Source organism: Triticum dicoccoides, chromosome 3A, assembly GCF_002162155.2.
Source record: "Triticum dicoccoides isolate Atlit2015 ecotype Zavitan chromosome 3A, WEW_v2.0, whole genome shotgun sequence".
NCBI lineage: Eukaryota > Viridiplantae > Streptophyta > Magnoliopsida > Poales > Poaceae > Triticum > Triticum dicoccoides.
Genome location: NC_041384.1, coordinates 530,309,535 through 530,323,173, shown reverse-complemented (window position 1 = coordinate 530,323,173; position 13,639 = coordinate 530,309,535). Strand labels below are relative to the sequence as shown.

Below are 13,639 nucleotides of genomic sequence, written 5' to 3'. Positions count from 1 at the left end.
CAAGTTTTCTTACCAGTTTTTCATAAGAAAGAGTTGTATGTGATACAATCAAAGTTTTGTCGATCCTAAGGATGCTAAAAGGTATGCTGGCTCCAGCGATCCTTCTATGGACTAGAGCAAGCATCTCGGAGTCAGAATATATGCTTTGATGGAGTGATCAAAGCTTTTAGGTTTATAAATGTTTGCTAGAAACTTGTATTTACAAGAAAGTGAGTGGGAGCACTACAACATTTCTGATAAGTATATGTGGATGACATATTGTTGATCCGAAATAATGTAGAATTTCTGGAAGCATAAACGGTTGTTTGAAGAGTGTTTTTCAAAGGAAGACATGGATAAAGCTGCTTACATAATGGGCATCAAGATCTATAGAGATAGATCAAGACGCCTGATGATACTTTCAAAGAACGCACACCTTGACATGATTTTGAAGGAGTTCAAAATAGATCAGTCAAAGAAGGGATTCTTACCTGAGTTGTAAGGTGTGAAGTTGAGTAAGACTCAAAGATTGACCACGACAGAAGAAAGAGGAAGGACGAAGGTCGTCCCCTATGCTTTTGTCATAGGCTCTATACGGTATGCCATGCTGAGTACCGCACCAGATGTGTGCCTTGCCACATGCCTGGCAAGAGGGTACAAAGGTGATCTAGGAGTGGATCACCAGATAGCAGTCAAAATTATCCTTAGAGGAATAAGGAAATGTTTCTCGGTTATGGAGGTGATAAAGAGTTCGACGTAAAGAGTTACGTCGATGCAAGCTTAACACCTATCCGGATAGCTCTGAGTAGAGATACCGGATACATATAATGGAGCAACAATTTGGAATAGCTCCAAGTGGAACATGGTAGCAGCATCTACGATATGACATAAAGTTTTGCGAAATACATAAGGATCTGAATATTGCAGACCCGTTGACTACAACCTCTCTCACAAGCATAACATGATCAAACCCAGAACTCATTGAGTGTTAATCACATAGTGATGTGAACTAGATTATTGACTCTAGTAAACTCTTTGGATGTTGGTCACATGGCCATGTGACCTGTGAGTGTTAATCACATGGAGATGTGAACTAGATTATTGACTCTAGTGCAAGTGGGAGACTGTTGGAAATATGCCCTAGAGGCAATAATAAATTAGTTATTATTATATTATATTTCATTGTTCATGATAATCGTTTATTATCCATGCTAGAATTGTATTGATAGGAAACTCAGATACATGTGTGGATACATAGACAACACCATGTCCCTAGTAAGCCTCTAGTTGACTAGCTCGTTGATCAATAGATGGTTACGGTTTCCTGACCATGGACATTGGATGTCGTTGATAACGGGATCACATCATTAGGAGAATGATGTGATGGACAAGACCTAATCCTAAGCCTAGCACAAGATCGTGTAGTTCGTATGCTAAAGCTTTTCTAATGTCAAGTATCATTTCCTTAGACCATGAAATTGTGCAACTCCCGGATACCGTAGGAGTGCTTTGGGTGTGCCAAACGTCACAACGTAACTGGGTGGCTATAAAGGTGCACTACGGGTATCTCCGAAAGTGTCTGTTGGGTTGGCACGAATCGAGACTGGGATTTGTCACTCCGTGTAACAGAGAGGTATCTCTGGGCCCACTCAGTAGGACATCATCATAATGTGCACAATGTGACCAAGGAGTTGATCACGGGATGATGTGTTACGGAACGAGTAAAGAGACTTGCCGGTAATGAGATTGAACAAGGTATCGGGATACCGACGATCGAATCTCGGGCAAGTATCGTACCGATAGACAAAGGGAATTGTATACGGGATTGATTGAATCCTTGACATCGTGATTCATCCGATGAGATCATCGTGGAGCATGTGGGAGCCAACATGGGTATCCAGATCCCGCTGTTGGTTATTGACCGGAGAGTTGTCTCGGCCATGTCTGCATGACCCCCGAGCCCGTAGGGTCTACACACTTAAGGTTCGATGATGCTAGGGTTATAGGGAAAGTATGTACGCGGTTACCGAATGTTGTTCGGAGTCTCGGATGAGATCCTGGACGTCGCGAGGAGTTCCGGAATAGTCTGAAGGTAAAGATTTATATATGGAAAGTTCTGTTTTGGTCACCGGAAAAGTTTCGGGTGCTATCGGTAACGTACCGGGACCACCGGGAGGGTCCCGGGGGTCCACCAGGTGGGGCCACCAGCCCTAGAAGGCTGCGTGGGCCAAGTGTGGGAGGGGACCAGCCCCAGGTGGGCTGGTGCGCCCCCCCACCAAGGCCCAAGGCGCCCCCAAGAGGGGAAGGGGGCAAACCCTAGGGCAGATGGGCCCTAAGGCCCACCCCAGGTGCGCCTCCCCCTCTCCCCCTTGTGGCCGCCACCCTAGATGGGATCTGGGGCTGCCGCACACCTTGGGGTGGGAACCCTAGAGGGGGCGCAGCCCCCTCCCCTCCCCCTATATATACTTGAGGTATGGGGGCTGCCCAACATACGATTTGATCTCTCTCTTGGCGCAGCCCTACCTCTCTCCCTCCTCGTCTCTCGTAGTGCTTGGCGAAGCCCTGTTGGAGTTCGCGCTCCTCCACCACCACCACGCCGTCGTGCTGCTGCTGGACGGAGTCTTTCCCAACCTCTCCTTCTTCCCTTGCTGGATCAATGCGTGGGAGACGTCACCGGGCTGCACGTGTGTTGAACACGGAGGCGCCGTGGTTCGGCGCTTAGATCGGAATCAACCGCGATCTGAATCGCTATGAGTACGACTCCTTCATCCGCGTTCTTGCAACGCTTCCGCTTAGCGATCTACAAGGGTATGTAGATGCACTCCCCTTCCCCTCGTTGCTAGATTACTCCATAGATTGATCTTGGTGATGCGTAGAAAATTTTAAATTTCTGCTACGATCCCCAACACAGCACGCACAACCTTCTTCAATCCTATCCGCCATGAGCTTCGACCCCCCGCACTGATGGGGGTTGCGCGCTGTTGCACGGGAATGGAGCTGCTACGGTGGGGGCCGAGGAGATGTTGGCGGTCATGGGTTGGAACCAGTGAATGGCGATGTTACATACACACCGCTTTTTTGCTGGAACCAGCTACACAGAGAGCTACAACCAGCACCGCGGGGGAGATGGCACCAGCCGTTCCAGAGCAGCGACGACACACTGTGTTTGAACCGGCATTGCGGGGAGCTGCAACCAGCAAGACGGCGAGCACCGGTGTGGCCGCCATTTTTTCGGAGTGATTGTTTTTGCTACAACTAGTCCAAATATTTGTTACCACCGTCTTTGATTTTTGCTACAACCCTATTTTTTCGATTTTTTTGCTGGATGTATCTGGAACCACTTCGATTTTTTTTGTTACCACCACCTTTGTTTTGTGCTACCACCGTCTTCGTTTTTTGCTACCACCGTATTTGAATCTTTGCCAGATCCATCTTTTTTCCTAGAACCACTTCAAATTTGTTACCATCGTCTTTTTGTTTGCTACCATTATATCTGATTTTTGCTACCATCCCTTCTGATTTTTCTGTTGGAACCAACAAATTTATTTTGTTGTAACCAGCAAATTTGTTGCTACCACGTCGTGTGCAAACCGCTACAACGATTAATTTCAAGGAAAAGGCTGCAAATCGGAGGCCAATTTTTTGCTCGAACCGACACTACAAATTGCTGCGTTGGGGGTGGACCAGTGAGCACTGGTGCTACAACCGGCAATCGGCTCCGGCGTGCGCGCCGACGAGCAGCTCCGACGTGCGCGCCGACGAGCGGCTCCGGCGAGCCCGCAGACGAGCGGCTCCGCGAGCTGCTAGCGAGGGCAGTCAGAGGACACGGAGTTGTACATGAGCGAGGTTTTTTTTCTCTGGATCTGACGGTTACATCTGGCTGTATCCAACGCTAGGGCGTTGACCGGCCGAAAATTTCGGCTGGTGCGCCGGCGCGTAGTAGTCGCCAGATAGATAGGAAGTATTTTTGGCCGGTGCGCCCGCGCGTAGTAGTCGCCAGATAGATAGAAAGTTTAAAAGAAAAGAAAAAACATATGAAGACATTTCACCTTGCCACCAGCATCTTGACGGTGGAACGACCGGAGAATTCTCTCCAAAACCCTTGTGCTCGTCGACTCGTCGTCTCGTCCGTGCTCACCTCTTCGTTCCTCTCCATCTCCCCACCGGCCACCGCCATGCCTTTCGATTTCCCATGGCTCAACAAAGCCGCCTCCACCTCGACCCCAAACCCTAGCCTGAGCAAGCCCAACAATCCAAACCCCTTCCTCCCCATCCAGACCCACCTCACCTCCTTCGTCTCCTCCCTCCCCCTCCCACGGGCCATTGCGCCGCCATGGGCTCGCATCCCCTCCCCATCTTCGTCGGCGGCGCTGCCAGTCGCAGAGATCGAGGGCCGGCTCGCCGGGGTGCCCGTGTACGCTCTCGCTAACTCCGCCCAGGAATTCATGCTTGTGTCGAAAACCCACGGGGGCGGGGATGTGGGCGGAAGCGCGAGGCGTCCACCAGCGCTCGGGATGCTCTGCTTCCGGAGGGAGGACGCCGATATGCTCCTCGCACAAATGGACGACGATATGCGCGCTGGCTCCACCGTGGTACCTGTTGCGCTCAACAAGGTCAGGTGCTTGCATTTGGTTTCCATAGGTTTTGCTCGACGGAATCCTCGAATGCGATGCTCTAATGGTGTGTTTTCTAAGTAGCCTTGGCGCTGTAATCATCCTGTATGTCCAGCGACTAGCGTGCCAATTAAATTTGTAACAGTGATCGTGTCTCATGGAAGTCATGGCAGGGTGCGAATTTGATATATCTAAAATGGGGATTCATCTGTCATTTGGTCAGGGCATCACTTCCATCTGTTCACTTAAAGCTGCCTGATCGTTTGATGTCATGCTCCAAGCCTTAAGTGGGAGTATATTTCTTGGAAATCACTAGTCATGTATATCTTGAGGGCCTTGTTGTGGGTGGCATTCATGAATTAGTTTTTCTGAAAGATTTTTAATTAGTAGTTAAGGTCCTGACTCAAGTTGATTACTTGTATTTAAACGAGTTCGCATTTCATATGAAATACTGGATTTGCAAAATTTATAAATGTTTCTAGTTTAGAAGATGCTACTTGTTTACTAGAAAGCCCATTCAGGTGTCATTAGTGTTCATTTATCTTTTGGAAATTATGTACTCCTGCTTCTGCGTTGTCACTTGTTTTCTATGTGTACCTATTTTTGGAGCATCTTATTTACATATGATATGATTTTGTTTTCAGGTTATCCAACTGAAGTCTGATGGTGTGGCATTTAGATTTCTTCCTGATCCTTCTCAGGTGGCTAATGCAATTAAGGTAACATTTGTTCGAAATAGATGGTAGTGCATGTGATTTATTAGCAAATTTGATCTTCTTATTGATTTTACCGGATCATATTATATACTCCCCTTATGTGATATTGTGAAATGTTGGTTGACCCAAGATGATATTCTTAGTGGAGTTTTAGAAAATTGCAACCGGTATTATTTTGGTCACATGATCTTGTTGTGATTATACATAAATACTTGGCCTTGTTGTTTTAACTTTTTATTTATGTATATACTCATTGGAAAGAAAAACAACCATCTGTGCTTCCATTTTTCATTGCATCCAATTATTCACTGTTTGCAACAGTTTCACTGTAGCACAAGATATGCTTCAGTGCTCCAATTTAACAATTTCTTTGAGAATTTAAGTGCGCCAAGATGCCATATAAACCCATCTAAACACTTCACCTTTGCCCCTCTTAATCGGTTTTCTATAAGATATCGAGAGCACATATCCGCATAATTCCCTGGGATACCTGGTAGACCTGTCACTTTAGTTGTTTTGCAATGTTCAAATGGGGAAGGGGCTTGGTCCTTATATTCAGCTGAGTATCTGTACCGCAAGACTAATTTTTTGTTGGGAAAACTTTGTTTACTTGCTCTAGTTATTATCCGACAGATCAAATCCATAGCATTTCCGGCACGGCTAAGTTAACTATCTGGGTGAAAACGGTATGTTTACATGTTCAATGTTCGGTACTGATTTCGTGATCCAGCAGCTTATCCGTGACCTTGACTAATTTCCATGTGCTTTACTGGGTGGTTGATAGCCAGTTTCTCAACTAACAAAATGACAACGGATTTCATAGATTTCTAGACAACATTGTGAGACCATGTGACTGACAAGGCATGTTCTGTCGTTCATTCCATCTCTGCTGCTTGCCTGCTTTACGCCTCCATTGTTTCTTTCCTTGTTTTGTGCAAGTGCTACCAGACTTATGTGACAATAAGTAGCATAAAAGATAGAGGCCTTATTGGAAATAATAACATTTCATCAGTTAGTGAGAATTGTGGAGCCATTGTGAAGTAAGGTGTGTTCATTTTACATCTCCTTCTTAAAGGAATTGAACCTCTTTGTTGTCCTATTTTTTATCTCTAATTGGAGACTACATGCACTGGTGCACTTTTTTTTTGTAACGCATTTGGGCTGATATATTTTGATTCACACTCGCATTTTGGAGCGTTTATATTGTGATGATAGTTAACCACTCATGCAATAACTTAACAGTTTAGCATTTTTATCTTGCAGTTGATGCAAGATGGAGGGGAATTTATGAATGAGGGGTTTCCAGGAGTTCCTGTTTTCCAGGTTTGAATATCCTCATCTATTTTTATAGTTTTGAATTCATGTACATGGTAGAATTTGTTGAGTAGTATCAAAGTAAGAGAACCACAGACCAAGGATGAACAAAATCAAAGTACTGTGTTTATTGATTCTTGTATCTTCTTAGGTGCACACATGCATGTTGAGATTTAATCGCAGTATTTTTTTTACCAAAGAACAGCCAACAATATTTGGGTTTAGTCATTGTTTTTTTTTTGAAAAGAGGCAAAAGATTTGCCTCGTTCATTAAATAAGAAGAGCAATAGAGTTTAGTCTGCGTTACAACACGAACAGTGCCACAACAACTCGAAACAACAGTTAGACACTACTCTCGCTGTATCATTTGACCCAATTTTGTAGCACCTGCGGTGATCCAGAGCTTGGCCTCCTTGATATTGGCGAGAAGCACCGTCGTGGAGCACTCTTCTTGACGGAACACACATGCATTCCTCTCGCTCCAAATGGTCCAGACAACGAGCATGGTGAGCGAGGCCATCGCTTTCCTATTGGGGATCGAATTGTCAGAGAGGCCCACCCACGAATCTTTGATGGAGCCCGATAGGTGCCACAAGGAAGTGTCGATGTGTACAAGTTGGAGCGAGTCTTTGAGCAATCCCCATAGCCGGATGGAGAAGCGGCATTTGTAGAAGAGGTGGTCCATAGACTCTTGCACCCGCTTGCAAAGAGGGCAGAGGCCACGGTTAGGCCATCCACGCTTCTCCAATCTGTCCGTCGTCGATACCCTGTTTTGAATAGCCAACCAAGCGAAGAACTTTACCTTGGGCGGTGCCCAAGCCTTCCACACAGTGTATCCCATTGGGGATTGAATAGTACCATGGAATTACGCTTTATAAGCCGACTTGGCCGTATATTGCCTGCTAGGCTGCTAGCAGTGTGTTTCCAGACAATCTCATCCTCGGCATTGTCGTCAAGATGGAATCTACGGATAGTTGTCCAAAGGGTCACAAACTCACGTAAGTGATTCAGCGAAAAGGATGATGAGATGCTAATCTTGGAGACCCAAGCATCGTTGTTAAGAGCTTCACGCACCTTCCAGTTTTTTCTTTTACTCCCTCCGTCCGGGTTTATTAGGCCCATAAGCCAAATTGCTAAGACCAAGAAGATGCACGCAACTAGAGATTTGGAAAATAAATCAACTTAATTTACTCCAGAACCACCCTATTAACTAGGCCTAGTAACTAACCAGACGCATGCAATGGACGGCGTGCGCATACATCGTGCATGCATGGCCAATCAGCCAAGTCCATGCGCCAGCTCCAATGCAGCAACGCAAAAGAAGGGAGAGATTCTTCGGAAAAAACTAGTTACTGCAGGGGGCCTTATAAACAGGGACAGACATGGATGGCTTAAAGGCCCAATAAACCCGGACGGAGGTAGTAGATGCCTTGTAGATGAGAGGCGCAATGTCCTTTGGCTTGCGGTCATGCACCCATGGCTTATACCAGAAAGCATCCTTGCGCAATTACCTACAAGATGGCCGATGAGGCATAGAACAAGGTGGAGTCCAACTCATCGCAAGGGTTTCCCATGCCCACCCAAAGCTTGGTTGGGTCTTTCCATACAAACCACAGCCACCGCGGTCGAAGAGCCTGAGCAAACTCCGTGTTTAGCACACCAAGGCCACCAAGGTCCTTAGGCTGGTATACCGCATTCCAATTCACCTTGCACTTAGCACCGGTGGTTTTGTTCGTGCCCTCCAAAGAAAGGCTCTCTCAATTTTGTTCATGTTGTGCAACGTGGACGGGGGAAAGATGAGCGGTGTGATGGAGAAGATGAGTTGCAAAGAGAGCACCTACTTCACCAGGGCACAACGACCAATAGCAGTGATGTTTTGCCCATCCCAAGTGGTCAACTTGGAAGCCGCCTTGTCTTCCAGGTATTGAAAATCACCTTTCTTAGCTGCCACACCGAAAGAGGCAGCCCCAAGTATTTCAAAGGGAAAGAAGCCCGAGGCGTGGGTAGGGCGTGGAGGATGCTTGCCAAGTTGATGTGCCCTCAACGAATAGGAACCACTGAGCTCTTCTGGAAGTTTGTGGATATGTCAGTGACATTGCCCAATAAATGCAAGATTCTTTGTGCCCCTTGCGCCATCATACTCCACAGTCCCCCACCATCATCAGCACATTTATGTGCCACCATGTCACCACCATCTTGACTATGTCGTCCTATTTAAACTGCGCGATCAACTACTACATTTTATAGCATCACTCGGTAGAGAAGCTAGTTAATGCTCAATACTGTCTTGCTTCATATTAACTCCTTTCTCGTAAGAATTCCATCTTTAAGACAATTGACCTACTCGCTGACCTGCTTTTCAGTCAAGGAGCCTTGTTCTAAGGAATGATAACAAGAGATATCGGCCAGTTTTCTTTAGAAAGGTCAGGATTATCATATTCTCCTTCGTACACCTGATTATCATATTTTCTTACTTTAGTTTTTTATACTTGTCTAGGAGGACTTAGACAAGTCACTGCACCGAGCATCTAGTGACCAGCAAAAGCCTATCCCTGCTGTTAGGATTGGTGACACACAGGTGCCACATTTATTTGTTTGTTTGTTATGAATGACAATTTTGACTTCACATTTGTTGACTCACTCTCTTTTCCAGGTTTCTTCTTTGGAGGATATCATCACATCAATGAAGGTACACAAATACCGTAACATTGTTTCAGCATATTGTTGAATTAACCATATCCTTGTTTAGATGGAAGGGGCATGACAAATACTGTAGTTAGAGACTGGAACGTAGTTTTAGACTATAGTATAGGCATGAAATTAACATGAAGTTTTCGTAATTATATGTGATCACATTGCTAGACTAGTTTTGTGACATCAGTGGACCGTTTCCTCATCTCATATCATTACTGTGCCTTTTTTCCTCCAGAATCTTGCATATGGAAGCTGTTTAATGCTTCACTTATGAATCTTTGCATGGACTTCATCAAACCTCGTTTCATTTGATTCCCTACTTCCCTTAGATGTCATATTATAACCTTACCAAAATCAGTGGTATATGCTTGCAGGATAGCTCCTCCTCGAAATGGGATGATGCCGTTTTTATTCCTCCAGGTTTCGACATAGCTATTGGCTCAGAGCCATCACACCTCAACAAGTAGATATTTCTGTACATTGAGGGTGGTCAGCTGGTATTGTCTCGAAAATAGTTGAACATGGATATGGTAGATTGATAGTATATATGTTCATGCCCTTTACACCATGACCTGATGTGTGACTCATTTTCAAGGTTGTCATTCCCTGCGTTAGCAATACGTTCGGCAAAGTAGACCGGAAGGTGAACAAACCTCATCGAAAGTAGACCAGAAAGTAAATCGATCGTCATACCTTGTTTCTTCTATGCATAATATCGAAATTATGCATGTACTGTGCGTCGCTCACGAGTTTGGCGTCAGCAACTTTGCAGAGGCAATGTTTCCCATGTGTTCACCGTGAATGATGTGAATGGATCTAACTAGGCCAGTTGCACAAGACTCCTTTGTGCAGTCAATTTAATACTCCCTCCGATCCATGTTGTACTAAATCAGCAACAATTGACAATTAATATGGATAGAAGTGAAAATCCATGTCTGCACCCGCGCTGATGGAAAAAATTAAAACAAATACTAGAAAAATTCAGAAAAAAATTGTGCACTAGAAAATTTGATGAATGAGGTCCGCTTCAATTTTTAAATCATTTGGACATTTGATGAGCTCTAAGCAAAAAAGACAAATTGGAGGTCTATAAAAATGTTTACTGTTCATGTATTGTTTTGGCCCGATTTGACTTTTTTGCTGCTCAGATGTCCAAATGACTTGAAATTTGAAGTGGGCCTTACATATCAAATTGTCTACTGCACAAAAAAATTGAAATTTATTTTTTATTTTTTTAGTTTCTTTTTTCTAACCGGGTGCAAATAAGCCTGGGCATCAAAACTCCCTACTCGGATAGGAGGGAGTATAATGAACGGTAATTATGATATACAAACTTCTCCTATCTGAACAAATAATCATGAATTCAGGTTTCCTCATTTGAAATGCTGGTAGATGATAGAATGAAAGATCCATTCCATTCTCAAATTAAAAACTATATATGTTATATACAACAATATACTCCTTCCGTCCTATAATATAATAGCATTTTTTTACACTATCGCTCTTATATTACAAGACGGAGGGAGTAGTAACAAAGAATTACAGACAAGTAACAAGGGAAATGATGAATCCTCACAAAGCACAAGGAGGTACTTCATCTGTTCCAAAATATTTAAAGTTCTAGGTTTGTCCTAAGTCAAACTTCCTTAAGTTTGACCAAATTTATAGAAAAAATTACTAATAACCACAACATCGAATATATATATATATATATATATATATATATATATATATATATATATATATATATATATATATATATATTAGCAGAATAACTATTCTGATAACACTTCCGCACTGCACGCTCAACACAAGTGCATGTCATTATTTGAACCAAGTGTGCTGCAGTACTCAGGCGAGTGAACTTCCCATCGCAAAAAATTGCACGCTGTGTTTTTTCGATACCATTTTTGCTTTAGTTTTTTAACCGTTTGTCGGAGTGAGGTGTGTAATATACCGTCCAAAAGCTATGGATTAGGCGCTACTTCGTCATGTTGAACACTTTTTGAGATTCCTCACAGTTTAAGAGCAATTTTGAAAATGGGGTGGCCCATAACGAGTGGCAGCGATTGTTTTTTCACGTTTTTTCTAAATCGCTCGTCGGAATGAAGCAAATGATACACCGTTGGAAAGATATCGTCGAGGTGCATCTTTTTCATATCTATTATTTTCTCTAATTCGTTACAGTTTAAGAGAAGTTTCATATTTACTAAATCGTGGAGTTCTGTTTTTCAATTTTTTTGAAATTTTCGGTACTGTTTTTGTTCCAGATTTTTAACCGTTTGTCGAAACGAGACGTGTAATATACCATTGAAAAGCTATGGACGAGGCGCAACTGTCATATGTTGAAATGTTTTTGAGATTCCATACGGTTTTAAGTTAATTTTGAAAATCGTGTGGCGGACGACGAGTGGCAGCGACCGTTTTTCACAAATTTTTTACAAACCGATGGTCGGAATGATTCAAACGATACGCCATTGGAAAGATATCGACGGGGCACAACTTTTTCATGTAGAACACTCTCCTAATTCTCTAAGGTTTAAGAGGAATTTCAAATTTACGAAAATGCGGACACTCTGTTTTTCGCGACACCCAAATCGACGTGCGTACTTCATCCGACTGAAAACCGCACTACATCGGACGAAAAACCGCACTGCATCAGACGGGTAAGAGAACTGCATGGTTTCTTTTATTCAAACGAAATTTTTTCAAGGACGAGAAAGTAGAGTGCACTTCACATCGGGTGTAAATGAATCACAACACTATCAAGAAGTGAACCACATTACTTTTCTTCGCTTCCATAACAATTTTTTTGCACTTACGGGGTGAACAACATCATACGGCCGACCGCACAACTTCACAGTGAAAACCGCACTACAATAGACGGGCAACTGAACTTCATGATTTTTTTGTCAGACGTAAATTTTCCAAGTTGAGGAAGTGGAGTGCGCTTCACATCAAACGAGAGTGAACCGCAACACTATCCAGAAGTGAACCGCCATACTTTTTTGTCGTTTCTGTAACATATTTTCTCAGCTTCATATTTTTTTGGGGGGTCAACCGCAAGACAACCGAAAGTGAACCACAACACTAGCAGAAGTGAGCCGCAACACAAACGGAAATGAACCATATTATTTCTTGAATGGAACAAGAGTATCTCATATTGAGGAAAAGTAAAGCGCAACACAAATTGAAGAGAACCGCATTACTTTTGCAAAGTTAACTGCGACACCAACCTAATTATATACTATGTCCATACAATTTTGCAAAAATAATTTCTCCAAAAATAATAAAAAGTGAACCCCCCTGTACAATTTTTTTACAAGGTGAGCACCTCTGTACCATGCATTGTGCTGCAAATGTAAACATACATTTTCCGTACAAGGCGAACTCCTTTGTACTCATGCGGGAACCGCACGCTGGCACCAGCCGGACTACATCATTTGAGCTTTGCATGATCTAATAAAAAATATTACAAGGCCAACCGCATTTTTTTTCATGGAGTGAACCTCACTGAAGCGAACCGCTCTGTCCCATACTACCAGCAGTCATTTTCTTTGTGTCTTTTTTGCTTTGCATCACAAAGGAACATATAGTGAACCGCAGCAGATAGAGGAGCAAACCTATCCAAGAGACAGTGAATTCTTCCTACAAGTAAATATGAACTTCTAGTTCCCTAGGAAATTACAAAAACAGTGAACTGCATTTGCACTTTGATTTCTCCAAAAACAACAAAAACAGTGTACTGCACACGGCAAATCTCGTCATCATGGGGGTGAGCCACCGGGGTGGATGCGTCATGGAAAGAGAGCAACTAAAAAAAACTTAGCGAGCTTAAAAAAAATTCAAAATGAACTGCAATCAGGCTCTTGCATGCACTGCTCCACGGCGGATGAAGTCGAACAGAGAGAGGGACTCATCTGGGACAATCGGGGGCTCTTCTCATGCACTGCGGGGGAGGAGAAGAACTAGAGAGGGGGTCAGGGCAGAGGCTGGTCGCGCTGTCGGGAGCAGATGCCCTATAGCTCGTCACAGGAGGAGCCGAGCACTGCAACGCCCGCGTAACCGCACCACGGCCCCGGCACTCGCGAACTGCGTGCTGAGGTGGTAGGCGGCGGTGTCCTCCCAGTGGAGTAGTCCAGCAGGCTAAAGTACGGGGCCCGACGCGGCGTTGTCGGTAGTGCTTCTAGGATAGAGGAGGGGAGGTGCAAGAGGAGGGGAAGGCAGCTGCAGCCGCCGGAGGAGGAGGTGAGGTGGAAGAAGGGGACAGAGGAGAGGGCCGATCTCATCGCCGGCCAGAAGAAGGAAGCGGCGACAGAACTT

General features: G+C 44.2%; 1 protein-coding gene across 1 annotated transcript; it reads left to right on the top strand.

Moving 5' to 3' along the window:
- The first annotated feature begins 4,050 nt into the window (after positions 1 to 4,050).
- Positions 4,051 to 10,062, top strand: LOC119269006 (protein TIC 22-like, chloroplastic). Its single transcript, XM_037550748.1, has 7 exons — positions 4,051 to 4,592; positions 5,237 to 5,311; positions 6,572 to 6,631; positions 8,986 to 9,045; positions 9,120 to 9,200; positions 9,276 to 9,311; positions 9,691 to 10,062. Exons 1-7 carry the CDS (start codon positions 4,155 to 4,157, stop codon positions 9,781 to 9,783), a joined length of 843 nt encoding a protein of 280 aa, XP_037406645.1. The 5' UTR covers positions 4,051 to 4,154; the 3' UTR covers positions 9,784 to 10,062.
- The last annotated feature ends 3,577 nt before the right edge of the window (positions 10,063 to 13,639 follow it).

Coding starts and splice junctions, on each gene's coding strand:
- LOC119269006 (XM_037550748.1), top strand. CDS start 4,155: ATGCCTTTCGATTTCCCATGGCTCAACAAAGCCGCCTCCACCTCGACC. Junction 9,046..9,119: donor GGCCAGTTTTCTTTAGAAAG/GTCAGGATTATC, acceptor ATACTTGTCTAG/GAGGACTTAGACAAGTCACT. Junction 9,201..9,275: donor TTAGGATTGGTGACACACAG/GTGCCACATTTA, acceptor TCTCTTTTCCAG/GTTTCTTCTTTGGAGGATAT.